This window comes from Pempheris klunzingeri, chromosome 14 (genome assembly GCF_042242105.1).
Source record: "Pempheris klunzingeri isolate RE-2024b chromosome 14, fPemKlu1.hap1, whole genome shotgun sequence".
Classification (NCBI taxonomy): domain Eukaryota; kingdom Metazoa; phylum Chordata; class Actinopteri; order Acropomatiformes; family Pempheridae; genus Pempheris; species Pempheris klunzingeri.
This window is the reverse complement of record NC_092025.1, coordinates 7,613,101-7,628,626: the sequence shown is the minus strand read 5'-3', so window position 1 is coordinate 7,628,626 and position 15,526 is coordinate 7,613,101. Positions and strand designations below refer to the sequence as shown.

Sequence of the window (15,526 nt, the reverse complement as noted above, 5' to 3'; positions counted from 1 at the left end):
AGATGGTATAGATTTAGATGTAGATTCTTGTGTCCCCCTAGATATCTAATGGGACTTTAATTTAATTTGTGTAACTCTAACTCTGATTTGGTTTATTTGATAATGTGTTACATTACAAATAGAAAACTAAACATTAAAAGTGAGAGACAAAAAATATGCGCTTCCATATAGATGTCAATAGGTGCTACAGAAACAGCATCCAATCTGTTAGGGCAGTATGCAAATACATTATATGATGGGATGCTCAGGATGCACCAAGACAGCCGTATGGTTGTCGAGTTAACATGCTGAAATTCACAAGTTGTGGCTGTGACCACATTATATGTGGACAAACAGCAACAGCAGATGCATGCCAAATGTGGCAAGAGATTCAGTAGCTATGCCAAGTTTCCGGTCAGTTGTAAAACTATGCAGATGATTTCAGTTCCCATGTCAGTAGCTGTTTGTCTGTTTATATCATCTTGTTTTATTAATATGCAACCTCTGTTCTGCCATTATATCCTCTAAATATAAACACTATGAACTCTTCCCTGTTTCTCTATATGGAAACATTGCTGCCGGTTTGATTCACAGACAGAACTAATGACTCATTTTGACGTGGAGACGCACTGGCAGTGTTCCTTGGGGACAACGAGGGGCGGAGGAGAGCAGAGAAGGGCAGATTGGGGTTTACTCTCACTCCTCCCAGGGTCGCATGTCCTCCAGAGGGGCTTTAGAGGAGCAGTAATCCACTGAGATGTCAGAGATTGGCCTCCACTGGAATGGAAATGTAATATGACAGAGCACAACGGAAGAAGGAGCGAGCACTGGCTGAATTTCCATACAACAGAGCAAGCAACTGCCTGGGGCTTTTAAATGGCCTTGAACGTGGTATAATTTGGCTTAATTATCCTGCATAACACATATAACAAATTTCACTCTTGTCTTTATATTCTGTTTCCCAGCTTCCATCATGTTTAACACTATGTGGAGCCTCGTTGATATTACTGATAACGGTGTGTGGAAAGATTGATGGTGGCACATTTCACACCTTCACAGGAAAGGACGCAAATGTCTTTGTATGAATCATATAGTCACCACAGATCACCAATCTCCTTGTTATCTTTAGTCAACAAAGAATTCAGGATCGCAAAAGCCACGCTTTGTCATAAAGAGCATCATACGTCTGTAAAACTGTCAAAAATGTTGAGCAAAGCATTCCATATTTAGTAACGACTTCCTTTGTTGAGGGCAATTCATTTGGCTGATAAAGATCGGGTCACAGGGTGATACACACACACACACACGGAATGCAAGCAAATGGTCACTCCCCTACATTAATACATAAACAATGTGAAAGATCGTTTTGTATGTTGCTTGTTTGTTTAGGTCAGACTATTGAGTTTTGGAATGCATCTACTGTGTGCCACCAGTCCCACTCCATCATGTAGCCCTAACGGTACAGTGCATAAACTAAATTTAAACAAATGGCATCAGGCATTTGAAAGAAAACTGCAGGCGCTAGTATTGGCACGCATTTCAGCTTATAATGAGAGTAGTTATTTTGTGTAAGGATTATTCTTTGTAAGCTTATTTTAATACTGATTACATTTCAATTTACAATTATCATAATGCACTATTTCAGTTATAAATGAACAAAACTGTTTTTGTTTCCGATGACTTCTACTATTTTTCATATACATTTGGTATTGTGAGGAGTCATTGTAGCTGAATTTAGATTTCGGGATCTCTGAAGTTTGTACAATTCATCACAAGGGGAATTTGAATTACTGTCCCAAAATGCACATCAATCCTTCTGATGACTACTGGGATTATTTCAATAAAAAAAATTATATATATATAAATGTAAAACTCACAATGACACTAAAGGAAAAGTCAAGGCATCTCAAAAGTGAGTTGGATTCAGCCTTTAGGTGCCATGTGTCAAAGGCCAAATGTGTCATGGCAATCCAACCCAAAGTGCTTCAGACATTTCACTGTGTCTGCGTCCACTTGGTGGTGCTACTAAAGAAAAAAAAAATCATAACCAAAGTTTTTAGAACACATCATCTGAAAATCATGAATGTTTGTTTCTAATTTTGTGCCAAACAATCTCAGAGATTTGACCAGATAAGTATTTAGAATTTATTCTAGTTCTATTCATTTGTTCAGAGACCTTGATTACAGAGTAGTAGAAGAAAGTAATAGAAAATTTCATGGCAATCCATCCAGTAGTTGTTGAGATTGCACAGACCTGTCTTTTTTATTTGATTTAGAAGACGGAGAGCTCTGATGATTGAAGAAAGCTCATATTTGAAAGTGCAGCAGCACGAAGCAGGTCAGACCAGCGGCTTTGAAACTGTGAGAAAAATCTTGTTAGGCAGAAACATCACCTCGGGCTCACTCACATCTTGTTAGCGCACCAGTGTGAATGAAGATGATTGACAGACAACACAGCTTGAAGGCCTTTTTAATTCCTGTTAATGGCCAAGAAGAATCATATTCTGCGGCCAGAATAATCTAGCACAGTCTGCTCTCCTGAAGTGCACAAATACACATTCATCACCGGAATGCAAAGTTTACTGGTGGACACACAGCGGTCACAAAGTATCAAAAGTACTCTATGCAAAAGAATAGTCCATGTCATATTATATCTCATGTTATTAGATCATTAATGTTGATGCATTGACTGTATGTAAAATCCTGTTTTGCCAAGTAACAACAGTTGTGAAAAAATGTTTTCTTAAAGAAGTATACAAAATGTAAGTGCTAAAAGTACAAGTATCTGAAATTTCTGCTAAAGTAAATGTATCTAGCTGCATTTGACCACTCAACTCCAGTGCGTAGCTGGCAGAAGACACGGACACACAGGTGTCAGCATGGAAAACACATGCTACCTCTTTTAAATTATTTCAGTTCAGTGAAGCTTTATTGACCCTCCATCTCTCATAGCTCAGAGCTTGATAAAGACTGCAGTTCACTGCCTAGTTATGTCCAGCAGGTGGAAGAAAAGAGTCAGAGGTTGTTTTTTTTTGTTTTTTTTTAATCCAGTCACCAAAGTACCTACAACATAACAACAAATAAAGATGGAATTACTTGATTGTTTTGAAACATCTCAGATGAATAATATAACTGCAGAGCCTCCAGGGTTATTATGTTGCATGTTAAAGTTGAACAGAAACACTGACTCCTATAACAGCTACAGTGCCACGCTGTCTGCTAACTGCCACCTGCTTCATTATTAAGATGAAGCGCACTGTATTCATTTTGACTACCAACAGCTAAATTATAATCATTTTCATAATTAGAATAATCAGATTTCATCTGACTATCTATCTATTCTCTTTTTATTGAATAAATCTCGCTAACGCTCTCTTGCTACAGCATAAACTTAAGTAATTAAACTTTTCATTAATTAATCCATTTTTTGATTATATTAAGAAGATTTTCATCATTGTCTGGCTTTGCTTACTGAGTTTTCATTTCTGGACCAGCGCATCCAAATTTCTCACATTAGTTCACTTATTTGGCGGAACAATAAATCCCCCCCCCCCCTTCCTTTGACTTAACAGCAGCTAATGCTGAAGTTGCTTTTCACTTGAGAAATGTGTCCCTGTTCCCCCTGTTGACCTAGTCAGTTATATGAAGCATAGCGCTCTGCTATTTCTAGTTGAACAAATAGTCTTACCAGCCTCTGTGATTCTCAGGCCTTCTCCTCCTTCCTAAATATATTATTTTATGGCTCCCTTTGGGATTGAGGATAATAACATTCCGGTCAGCATCCACACTGATCTTCCCGTCCGTAACCCTTATTTAATCATGTATTTAGATAATAAAAATGAAGCTGCTTTAGTTTAATAATGATATAGCTTTATTAATGCGGACGCACACACATCTTACTGAGTGACACAACCTCCAAGTTACTCATGTTATTGATCAATCTCTTTAGGCTGCATGATTTTTCACACTTGCTGTAATTGTTAACTTATTTTCATTTAAGAGTAAGAGGTGTGATTTTAGCTGCTGGGAAAGGCGAAGCCACACTTTGTCTCAAGGAAACCATTAACACATATTATCACGCGACCACACATTTTGGAAAAGCCATTATTTTACTATAATGGAGGAGGACACCTGGAATAAAAGGCACAACTTTTTATTCACTAAACAATTTAAGCTTCACTAGTTGTGATTATAGAGCCTGCAGTATTAAAACATGTTAAAATGTGAAAATAGTCCCCATGAAGAATGGCCAAAGCAAGTTTCAAAGTTTGGACTTTGGTGTTGGGATGATGTTTGGTGTTGAGTCTATAAAATGCACAAGCATCATATAAAAATTCCCAAAAGTTCCCCTGTATTGGGAAACCATCAGAAGTCAATCTGGCAGGTATCTCAAAACCTCACCAAACAAAGCTGAAACTGTCTGCAAGTCATGGGAAAGATGTAGGGTCACATATCAGCAGCAGGTTCAGATGTCAGTCATACAATACTTTCAGACAAAGTTGTTTTGGAAACAGTGTGGTTGAGGTACATCCTAATTCTAGAGAACCAGGACAAGCTGAACAGTTTATCTGAGGACGAGCTGGCAAATGCCCATGTCACAGAGAAGTACTCAATGGAATGAAACACTAAAATCATGATGATGGTCAGTCAACACAACAGTTTTTGGAATCCAGGAAAGTCATAGCACAATTAATCAGATACTCTTAGGCTAGGATGACTGGTTATAAAAATGGCAAAGATTAGAGTACATATAGAGGTTCGATTTCTCAAAAATTCATCTTTAGCCATGGTAGCATCCACCACTTTGATCCAGACTGATCCAATCACAACAAATATTGGCTGGACTGCCACCATAAATAGATGAATATTTTTATGTCATCGGCAGCATGTTAGCATGTTAGCTCAAAGCACTGCTACTCCTGAAATTTCTATAGTTATCTTGTGATTGCATGTATGTTTGTTGCTTGATTTACATCTGTGTAGTTTACTCCTAAAATCCTCAAAAGTGATTCTGCTTTAGCTCAACATATCTGCATGCTGAAGCCATGCAGAGGTAATGGTTTTAGTTTATTTCAAAACTATATAAGCTATGAACTACCAGTGATCTAACACATCTTGGAAATTGTTATATAAACATGTATATACTGTACCTGCATTGGAGACATTAATGTTAACACCTTTCTTAAGTGACTGAAGCGTGACTCATCTGTCTCTCCCCCATCATAACCTTGTCCTCACTGTAACTTACATAAGGAATATACAATATATTAGAGGCTATAGAGAGAGAGGCTAAAAAACAACATGCAATGAAGCCATGACATAATGATGCAGTATTGGCTGCTTGTAAAGAAATCCCTCTTTGTTAAATGCAGCCTTGATCTATTGGGATACTGTTGAGCTCTTTGAAAAGGAAAATGATCTAATTTGAAAATACTGCTGGTTATAAGACAAACAGTATTTTCAAATTGGATTCACTTGTCGAAGGTACAAGGAGCTAAACCAACAGTAAAAATGCTCCTGAGCAAACAATGTATGAATGCACTAGAGGGAGTTAAAGTGCATGTGTAGGTTACATGTGTTTGGCTATCTGGCTACACTTATTTAGACAACACAGACAGGGAGAGAGCGAGCGAGGAGACAGAGAGACAAAGACAGAGAGGGTGAGTTTGCACTTAAGCAGGATTAAGGAAGAAGAGGAAAGCGTTCATGATCTGGGAGGAAGGTTGGGACCCGGCCGACAATACAAACCATGTGAGGTGAGTCAACAGGTTTTGAACAACTTTATTTTAGGTTTTATGTGGAGAAATAGAATCAAAGGTTAGCTAAGCACACACTCATGTTTTCAGATTCCCAGTCACAAAGATGAGAATCTAAGAAAGTGTTGCTTAGTGATTCATTTATGTGTGCTTTTCTCTGGTTACACATTCACATCATGGTAGCATGCATGCAGATGGTTGGTTTAGTCTTGATCAAGCATAAGACAAAGTACACTTTTTGCATTTTCCGAGGGCAAGCTGCATGATTTTGCATGTATGGAAGTTATTAGACCAATTTTGCACATCTGAGTTAGCTTGTTGTTTCAGTTATATTGTTCTGCATACTGCATATTCTCAGCTGTAGGCTTTTATCCCTAAGAGAGAGTGTCAGGATTTAATGTTGGACAATATTGGTAATGTTGGATGGTCAGGGTTTTTTTCCTTTATAGCTAATATTCATCAATATTCAGAGTGACAGAATAGGTATTTATATGTGCAGTTATATGTATACATTTAAAATACATCAGTATGGTATCAGTTAAGTAAAAGAACCAACACCACACTGAAAAAACTCCTCAACAAGTGAAAATCCTGCATTTAAAACCTTCATTAACTAAAAGTGCCATCTGCAAAATATTCTCAAAGTATGAAAGTAAAAGTAAAAGTTACTTACATCTGGATTAAACAGCTGCATTAATGTTTGTGTTCCTTTTTATTGCTGTACCTGTTTAAGGTTGTTACAGTTAAATATGGCTCTTTGTTTAATAAATGTTTAAATCACAGTTAAATGTTTTAGACATAATTAAACTGCATTACTCTCTCTTGCCTTTGAACAGTACTTTTAAGTAGTAAAGTTGAGTCATTCAAGATTTAGACAATCATGACAGTGTAGCTAGTTAATATGATTATAAACAATCAGAAGGGAGTTGTTCCAGTGAGCCACATTGAAATTAAGTTTATGTTTCTGAAATGTTATCATCTGCTTAATGGAATCAACTCATTCTGGATAAGCTAATGAAAATTATTTTCTATAGTCTGTGGAAGGAAAAAAGTGCAAGCACTCAGCACATTAGGACAAGGCTAGGACACAAATGCAGTGTACACAAATCATATAACTTGTCCTTGGATGTGACTTTGGCAAATTGCCAAAAATGATTTACCATACTGCTCTTGGAGGTTTCACTTTTCACAAGTTGTTAAATTATAAATCTATGTTCTTGGCCCACCTTGCGTCATTCAGTGCCGGATGTTTTTCCACGTTGTTATCGCACACTGTTGACTCATCTGCCTCACCAGCTTAGACTTCATTTGCTCCGTGATGCTGGGAATTTTTATATTCCCTGATCTGCAAGGGGATTTTTTTGGTTCTCTGACTTCTCTATGAAGATATGTTCTTCTAATATACGCAGCTGCTAAACAGAAAACTGATGTCATATAGTTACTGCAGATGAGATAATTAGTGGTGTAGAACTGATGCATTTCAGATGACACCAGTCTATAACTCTTAATCGGCAATTGTTAAGAAGCTATAACATTAGACAGACATTGAGATGTACTGTATATTGCTAAAATAGCCAGAATTGCTTATGTAGTGCATTCATGTAATCTGAGTACAGTATATTGTCAAGGTTTGCACTTGGCCCTCAGCTGTGTTGCTATGCATACAGCAGATACAAGTGTAGCACACAATATACAGTATACCAGCCTGGCACGTGGATTGATATTCAGTGTCATATAACAGGCCTCTTTAATCAGTAGTTTTATTTTACACCAGTCCTCCAAACATCACTCAAAAAAGAATCAGCAAAATTTGAAACTTTTGTTTTTTCAAGAATATCATTCTTCTGTTGCATTCTTCTCATGTGAAGAAAATTAGAGCTTTTTTTCATTTTTTTTTGCTGCTGCTTGTTTTAGGCTGGTAGGAAGCAAGACATTAATTATGTAATGAATTGTAAAATGACTCTTTATGCCCAGTGAAGCCTGGTTCTTGTAGCACCAAATGAGAGCAGCAGGCTGACCAGAGACACAGCTCGATCTAAACTCTGTCAGCGCTGAACAAATAAAGTCACCATGGAAACAAGGCGTGTTTATGCCTGAGGGAAATCTATTGACATTATTGAAAACATTAAACAACTGGATTCTCTGAATGGCCAGGTACAGCTTGAGCAATGGCTATTGAATTAATAAACGTATAGCTTGAGGAAACACATGATAAAAATATTTGTTTGACATGATGAGATATTAAACAAGTGAGTGCAGTGAATGCATTATTATACAAATGTACCATTAGTTCATTTGTTTTTTGCATCACATCATGTGAAGCAACATGGCAGGATACAATAAAAAATCACAAAACAAAGGGTGTTTGGACTTGGTTGGACTAGAAAAACATATGCTATTTGTAGATATATGAAATAATCAGTCAAAGTAGGAAAAAAACATTTTTTTAGTCATGTGACTGATCTGAGGAGGCTTGACTCACTGTCTATAAGAACATCTGGGCAGAATAGGTATTAAAGTGCCTCTGTCTCTTTGCTTTACTCACCTCATCTGTACCATCAGTACCATAACTGTATTCTGGACTCCACTATTTATTTAGGAATCCACAATCCATCACTTTTGTGCAGGTGCATTGTGTTCCTGAGGATTGTATGTAGTTGACCAATGTATATTTAAGTCGCCACAAGTACTGAAGAAAGTGGTTATGTTGTTTCACCCCCTTCCCCCAATTTAGGTGGCTTTGATAAGTTTGCAGTGACTTTGCGAAAGTGGATTTTCTTTTTGTTTTAACCTCTCCTCATGCAGTCGTGCTCAGTAAGTAAGTAAGAGTTTTTTGTTTTTCATTATCTGGGCAGAGTTGGACTAATTCTCATTAAGATGTGAAAAAACAGAGCCTCAGCAGAGTGATGCATATTTACTTCTACTACCAAGGTTCCCCTTGAGGTGCGTTTTCGTAGGGCCAGGAAGATGGTACAGTCTGCACAGTGCTCCGCAGCTCAACCTCCCCTGAATCTCATTCTTGGAGGTGCAGACACGAGCATAACCCAATCCTGGTCACGAACTGGGCTCAGGGATTCCTGCTTCTAGGAAACCGCATACTCTGATACCAAGCTGATACCAAGCTGAAGATATTGGCAGCCATACAGAGTCTTTAGGACAGATTAAGTCAAACTGTGGCAAAGCATCCTATTTCTTATAGCTCCCTGAGCCAGGCATGTCCTCCCACAATCGCCTGCCTTCTTAACAGGAGAAGCTTGGTCAACGAGATGTTTTTTCTTTGTATGCACATGAATCCCTTTTTGGGAATGATAGACTGTCTGTGGATAGAGGAAGAGGGACTCAGGCCTTCACTTTGTGAGGTATTGTCACACTGCAGTAGCATTGGAGATGAGAGCACAGCTACAGATGTCATCTCAAAAAACAATTCGTACAAAAATGATTGTGGGGTTAAGGGCAAGGGCTTCAGCTCCTGTAGTTGTGGCTGACATTCCCCAGTTTCAGCCATCCATTCCAGCAGAGTGAATTATTTGCAGATACTGCGGAAGGAATGGAACAACCCTCACAGTGCTCTGCAATTTAATGCAGGTTGTAGGAAGCTCACTAGGTCTCAATATGGACCTGATAGCAGGTCAGCCAATATACCAGTGGTTGAAAGAGGAATGGCAAAAGCAAAAGGTGTTCTTCAAATGGTGTCAGTGACCCGGCCACATGAGCTGCGCACTGGGTTCTGCACTTCCTTCAATTGTTTCTTAAGGAGGGGCTTTGAGCATCATTAAGATGTATGCAGTTGCCTTTTTTTTCTTTCATGAGGCAGTAGAAGGCGTGTTAATGGACATCTTTTAACGTATTAAGAGATTTAGCAAATTGCACTCTTTATCTGTTAGTGAGGAGTGTTTGAGGTTGAAGGCCTATAATATATGGTGTGACACTGTGGCCGAATCCCTCGTTCCTCTGTAAGGTAGTCAACTTCCAGACACTGAACAAGTGATAAAGATCAGTTCATTTCATTCAGAGTCAGCCCCTGCTTTGGAGGAAGTAGATCTACAGACTTTGTGTCCACTAAGCGTGCGTAAGGCTTACTGACTCACTTACTCACATTGTGTTATGGTGGGAAAACATTGGAACTTCCCGTGTCTAAACAACATATGTCACAGTGGGTGATAGACTTTATTTTTTCAAGCCTATTGTGAACAAAACCCTCTTTTTTCCTGGTAATCTGGTAAAACAGTCCATTAGAAGTATAGCTATATTAGGCTGCTTTAACAGGAGTACTGCTTTCAGAGATCTCTGGAGCAGCATCGTGGAGTGCTCCATATGCTTTCTCCTGTTTTTACACAACGTGTCAACGTGGAAATGCCAACATTACTAGGCTCAATTTATAGTATTTCTTTAAGGCCACATATAGTGCTCCATTGAGGGGGGGTATATCCCCAGTCCCCGTTGGAAATAATGCTGTTGTACCCGATCTTTGTAACATAGCCTTATATGACATGCATTAAATCTTTTTGGTGGATTTCTTAGTGTTTTTCTCATTGTCAGTCAGCGTCTTTTATTTTGGGAAATTAGCCATGGAGTATGCATACATGAATGCATGAATACATGCATTCATAAAGATGGTTTTCATTTAATTGCACACCTTCATAATTTCCTCCACCCAACCATAAATATAACAGCTGTCTTTATCATTGTCACTGTAAACACTTCGTGTCATCATATCTGTTGTCACAGTTGGGATGATGGGAAAACCCTGAATAAGGTCATAGAAACTGTCACAAAATAAAAGATTAAGCAGTTCCTGAAAGAACCAGGTCACGTGTGCTTATCTGTTGTAACTACAAATATGACATTTTTTTTCTTATATTAAACATAAATGAGAAAGCATTTTGTTTTGTGGTGTCCTAAAGTCTAAGGTAATGATATGCTGTTATCTGTGTTGACCGTACATACTAGCGAATATCGCATGTGTGTCATTGTTTTATTAGAATCGTGTTTGGATATAGCTTAGTTAAGGTGTGGTACAGTCCTGATGGACATATGGTACCTGAGTAAGAGCTAAAAATAGCTTGGCTCTTACACACAGAATTTAGAGTTCAGGGTCAACTGTCCATCAAACAGCACGTGGGTGCTTGTATGGATTTAGCCGTGATGTGATGATTTGATTTAAATGAAACATATGCAGACAATGAAAACTTGCTTTCATGTTTGAAGATGCTGACATATATTCTTTCAGCAAAGTTTCATGACAATTAGTTTGAAAAATGACATGAATAGAATAAAATAAACGGTGGTCACTGACGTGTTTTAAAGCCTAACTCGATGTATTCCGGATGATTACATGTGATATTTACAATAATTTAGAAATAGTCTGATGACAAAAGATGGTATTTACATTTGCTGATTTATTTCAGCCTCTTAGTAATATCCAGTGTCGCCACCAGTCTACTGCTGTAATCATCAAACCTTAATTAGAGAATTTGAGAACTATCTGTCCATGCCAAATGTCATCTATTTTTTATTGGAGTACAGCACATGGCCCTACTGTAATAAGGAAGCAGAAAACAATTTAATGATGACACTATCAAAGATGTAGAATGTATACAATGTTAAACAACAGTCTTGTGATGTTAGAGCTGGAGTAATCCTCTGTATTGGTCAATAATATTAGCATTAGCTTTACTTGTCAAACTATAGAAAACATTATAAACACAGAATTATTTTACATATTTGTGCCTATTCATTTGTTTTTAATTCCAAATGGGTTGAGTGATGACATGAAAAGCACACGAAACACATAGTACAAGTGCTACATGTAAAAAGGACAAGTCATTTTAGGATGCAGTCTTAGCTATGATTCCCTGCAAGGCAAGACAGCCAGGGCTTTGAAAGAACACCTCAAAGAAAAACGCCTCAAGTTTGGGGATACACATGGATCATTAATTCAGTATTTTCTAGTTTTATTTTACTCAGCCATCTAATTCTTTCGAAAAGAAAAGCTTTATTGAATCGCTTCATTTGAGGATTCTAACCAGTCAGTGAAGAAGTATGTATGTCTAACATTCAAAAAGTAGCCGATAAACTCTTAGAATAGTTTTTTTTTTAAAACTGTGTATGGTTAGTTACACAGGAATCTTTTCTCTTTTTTTAGACTGCAAAGCTCGGATTTGTTTACTTTACTCCTTAGACTGTGACTGAATGTTTTATGGTTGTTTTTGAGATCTTGTCTTGCATTACGCTGACACTGATGCACAATATAGCACAGGTCATGCTTTCTCTCTCCAGTAAATTTTCCTGTCTCTAAGGGACAATTCCCCAACCTCAGAGTACATATGTTTATACAAACGCACATTCTCTTTAGCCCTCTGTGTGCTTTTAATCACCCAGGTCCATCACTTGTTTCATATATATGTGTGTGCATGCTTCCTACAGACGAGTCTAAGCCCAACGACTATCATGCTTTGAACACTTTGTATTTCCTCTGGTTTGCTCTATAGACTCTGTCCCATTAGTGTAATTGTTATAGTGTATAAACTGCATAATGTCAGCTATAGTCACTAAAAGTAGGACAGGAAATCCCCCCAGACCCACTGGGTATAAATGGTCATGTGTTATACTGACCATGTGTAATATTATAGAGTTGTAGTTTTTTATTGTACTTCTCAGCTTATCTCAACTCATTTGATTCTGTTTTTTTTAGTTTCCTTTATAGAGTAGATGGATGTAGGTGTCAATACAGTATATATATAGACCTATGTATGAGTTAGAACATGGTCATGTTGGAATGGAGTTCCCAATAATAACAGGGACTGACCTACACATGACACCACCTACAAGCCAATAAATGTGGTTTTATACATTTCTTTGTAGAACTCCGTAACAAAAAGCTCTGTGACCATTTTTGGTAATTTGACCTTTAACAGGCAGCTACAATTAGACAATTGTTCATTAAATGTCAAAGGGATGAACATATCTTATTTTTATAACACACAAATGATAAAATGCCAAAAATGATGACTGTTGTTCTTATTCTCTGCCAGGGAGGTGCTTATTTTGGAGGCCAACAGCAGTGGCACTGTGATAAAAGGGATGGCTTGGAAGTGCTTTCTTCTGATCTACTTCTGAACCTGATTACCTTTATACCAAGCAAGCCATGGAGAGGATCGTCTGATGGAAAACTGAGCTGGCAGTAGTTGAGACAGCTTTGAGATAAGTGGATGTGCCTGTTATATATTTCTGTTTGTGCAGCAGCACTATCTCAGTGACCCAGTGTCTGGGGAGGAGGTCACCATGATCTCCACGGCTCTCCGCTGGCTGGTCCTAATGTCTTTCATCATTGTGACCATTGGTGGGAACGTGCTGGTATGCTTGGCTGTAGGGCTCAGCCGTCGACTGTGGCGCCTTGCTAACTGCTTTGTGGTGTCTCTAGCAGTGACAGATCTCCTGCTAGGCCTGCTGGTGCTGCCCTTGTCTGCCACTGTGGAGCTGCGCAGTGGAAAATGGCCCCTCGGAGGAGCCCTGTGTAACATCTACATCTCGCTGGATGTCTTACTGTGTACAGCCTCAATCCTGACCCTGCTGGCCATCAGTGTGGACCGATATCTAGCCATTTCAGCTCCCCTTAGCTACTCCCGGAGAGTTACCCCTCTGAGGGTGACACTGGCCATGATCGCCATCTGGGCCTTGTCACTGGCTGTGTCCTTTGTGCCCATCCACCTGGGCTTGAACACAGCGGACTACAGAGTGCAACACTTGGACTGGGGCATGGGGGACGAGGACAAAGAGGGACGCTACTGCCAGTTTGAATGGAATAACAACTATGTTCTTATTTATACCTCTGGCAGTTTCTACCTGCCTCTGCTGGTTATGTGTGGAATGTATCTTTGCATATGCAGAGTGGCACGAGAGCAGGTCAGTGTTTATTTTCACTTTGTAAAACATGCCATGGTGGGATATAAAAGGTTAGAATATAAAGACAAAATATGATTAGTATTTTAGGGATATGCATTTTAGTGGAAAGAACCATTTACAGCAGTCACTTGTAATTTTGCTAAATGAAATCCTTTATCATCAGATCAGTGAGTGATCACATCTCATTGTCTGCGTCTGTGTCTGTGTGTGTATTGTCAGTGGCTCTCTAACCTTTTCTTAAACAATCTTTTCAGGCGCGGCGTATTCGTGCTGCCACTCCATCGTTTGCACGTACAGCATCAACTGCAGCCATAGCCCAGGAGCACAAAGCTACTGTGACCCTGGCAGCTGTACTGGGGGCCTTTGTCATCTGCTGGTTCCCTTACTTCACCTTCTTCACTTGCATGGGCATGAAGGAAAAGAGAAACCCCCCAAATACACTACACTCTGTGGTCCTGTGGCTGGGCTATTTTAACTCAGCTCTCAACCCCATCCTGTATCCAGCCTTCAACAGGGATTTCCGCAGAGCCTACGGAGAGCTGCTTCGCTGCAGAGGACTGTCTCACAGAAAACTGCAGCTTACTCGCGTGTCTGTGCATAAACAATTGACCTCTCCAAACGGAGAAAGGGTTCCCCAACAGTCAGAGAAACATAAAGACACAGTTACAAAAGAAACTGAGGGGAAAAGCCTCACCCTCCACGGGAGAAACGGTATTCCTGATGAGCCAAGCTGAAAAGCCGTGAACGTGTTGTTCCACTGCTTGACTGTAGACAGCAAAATGTAAATTGCAAACTTGCTCCACTACTCACAGTACCAGATTAACTAACCATTTACTGTATGTGGTAGATGTGTCGAGAATAAGATAACGCCAAAGATGATGTTGGCAATGTGTGTAAAACAAGAGGCACAACAGCGTGAATGTACAGAACGTCTATTAGTGTGCTGGATGCAAAAGTACATGAAGGAAAGCCTGTGAGCTTAATTAATAGCTATCTATTATTTTCCTGATTAAATCAAATATTACAATAATTGAAATTCACAGCACGGAGCACACAGCACTGTTTATTAGACATGTGTAAAATTCAATGTCATTCAAAAATAAAGAGCAGGCAGAGCAGAGCTGAGTGGAATGAATAGATAACTCAGTAATTTTCCAAACAAGGTACATGGAGACACGAGTGGTTAAAAGTTTATTTTCTCTCCCCTCAACCCTGCCGATGAAAGTGAATAAGTGACCAGCAAGTTGATTTGATATGTACAATATGTGCATGTTTGACGTGACCCAAGCAGCGTGACCCTAATGGCTTCAGGGACGCTTCAACTCATTAACTGCAACTGGACAAGACATCCATTAAAAAATGTATATTTTTTTATTACTTATGCATATGGGTTGCATTAATGAAGTCACGTGAGTCACAGTGAAGCTGTTCTCAGCAAGTCTGACTTCTACTGCTCACGTACTGCATCGCATCAAGTAAGTACAATAAAATCTACATCCGTGAAATTGTCATTACAACTTTGTTACTTTTATGTACAGTATGTGTCGCTGGGATTCTTTTCATGCATATGCATCAACAGCGAAAATATCGCGGCTCTACAAGCCATTGAAACTTGTGTTCATTAGCATAAAAGATAAGGATGAGAAAAGATAAGAAATGTGTAGGCAGCCTACTTGGCAAATTCAGAAAGATAACTGAAATGGAAAATTGGACAGACAGCACACTGATGTGATACCGAGTAATATTTAATAGACTTTAATTCATATTACTTTGAGTCCTTTAATTAATTACTAGAATAAAAAAAAGTGTTGTATGTATTTAACAAACATATTTATTATAGTATTTTTAATTACTTTCTAAACCTATTCAAACTAATGGAATTAATC

The 15,526-nt window shown here is 38.7% G+C and overlaps 1 protein-coding gene across 1 annotated transcript; it reads left to right on the top strand.

Annotated features, from left to right (window-relative positions):
• Nucleotides 1-13,019: 13,019 nt before the first annotated feature.
• On the top strand, nt 13,020-15,137 carry hrh2b (histamine receptor H2b). Its single transcript, XM_070843959.1, has 2 exons — nt 13,020-13,640; nt 13,895-15,137. The coding sequence occupies exons 1-2, from the start codon at nt 13,020-13,022 to the stop codon at nt 14,372-14,374; spliced, it is 1,101 nt and encodes a 366-aa protein (XP_070700060.1). The 3' UTR covers nt 14,375-15,137.
• Nucleotides 15,138-15,526: the final 389 nt, after the last annotated feature.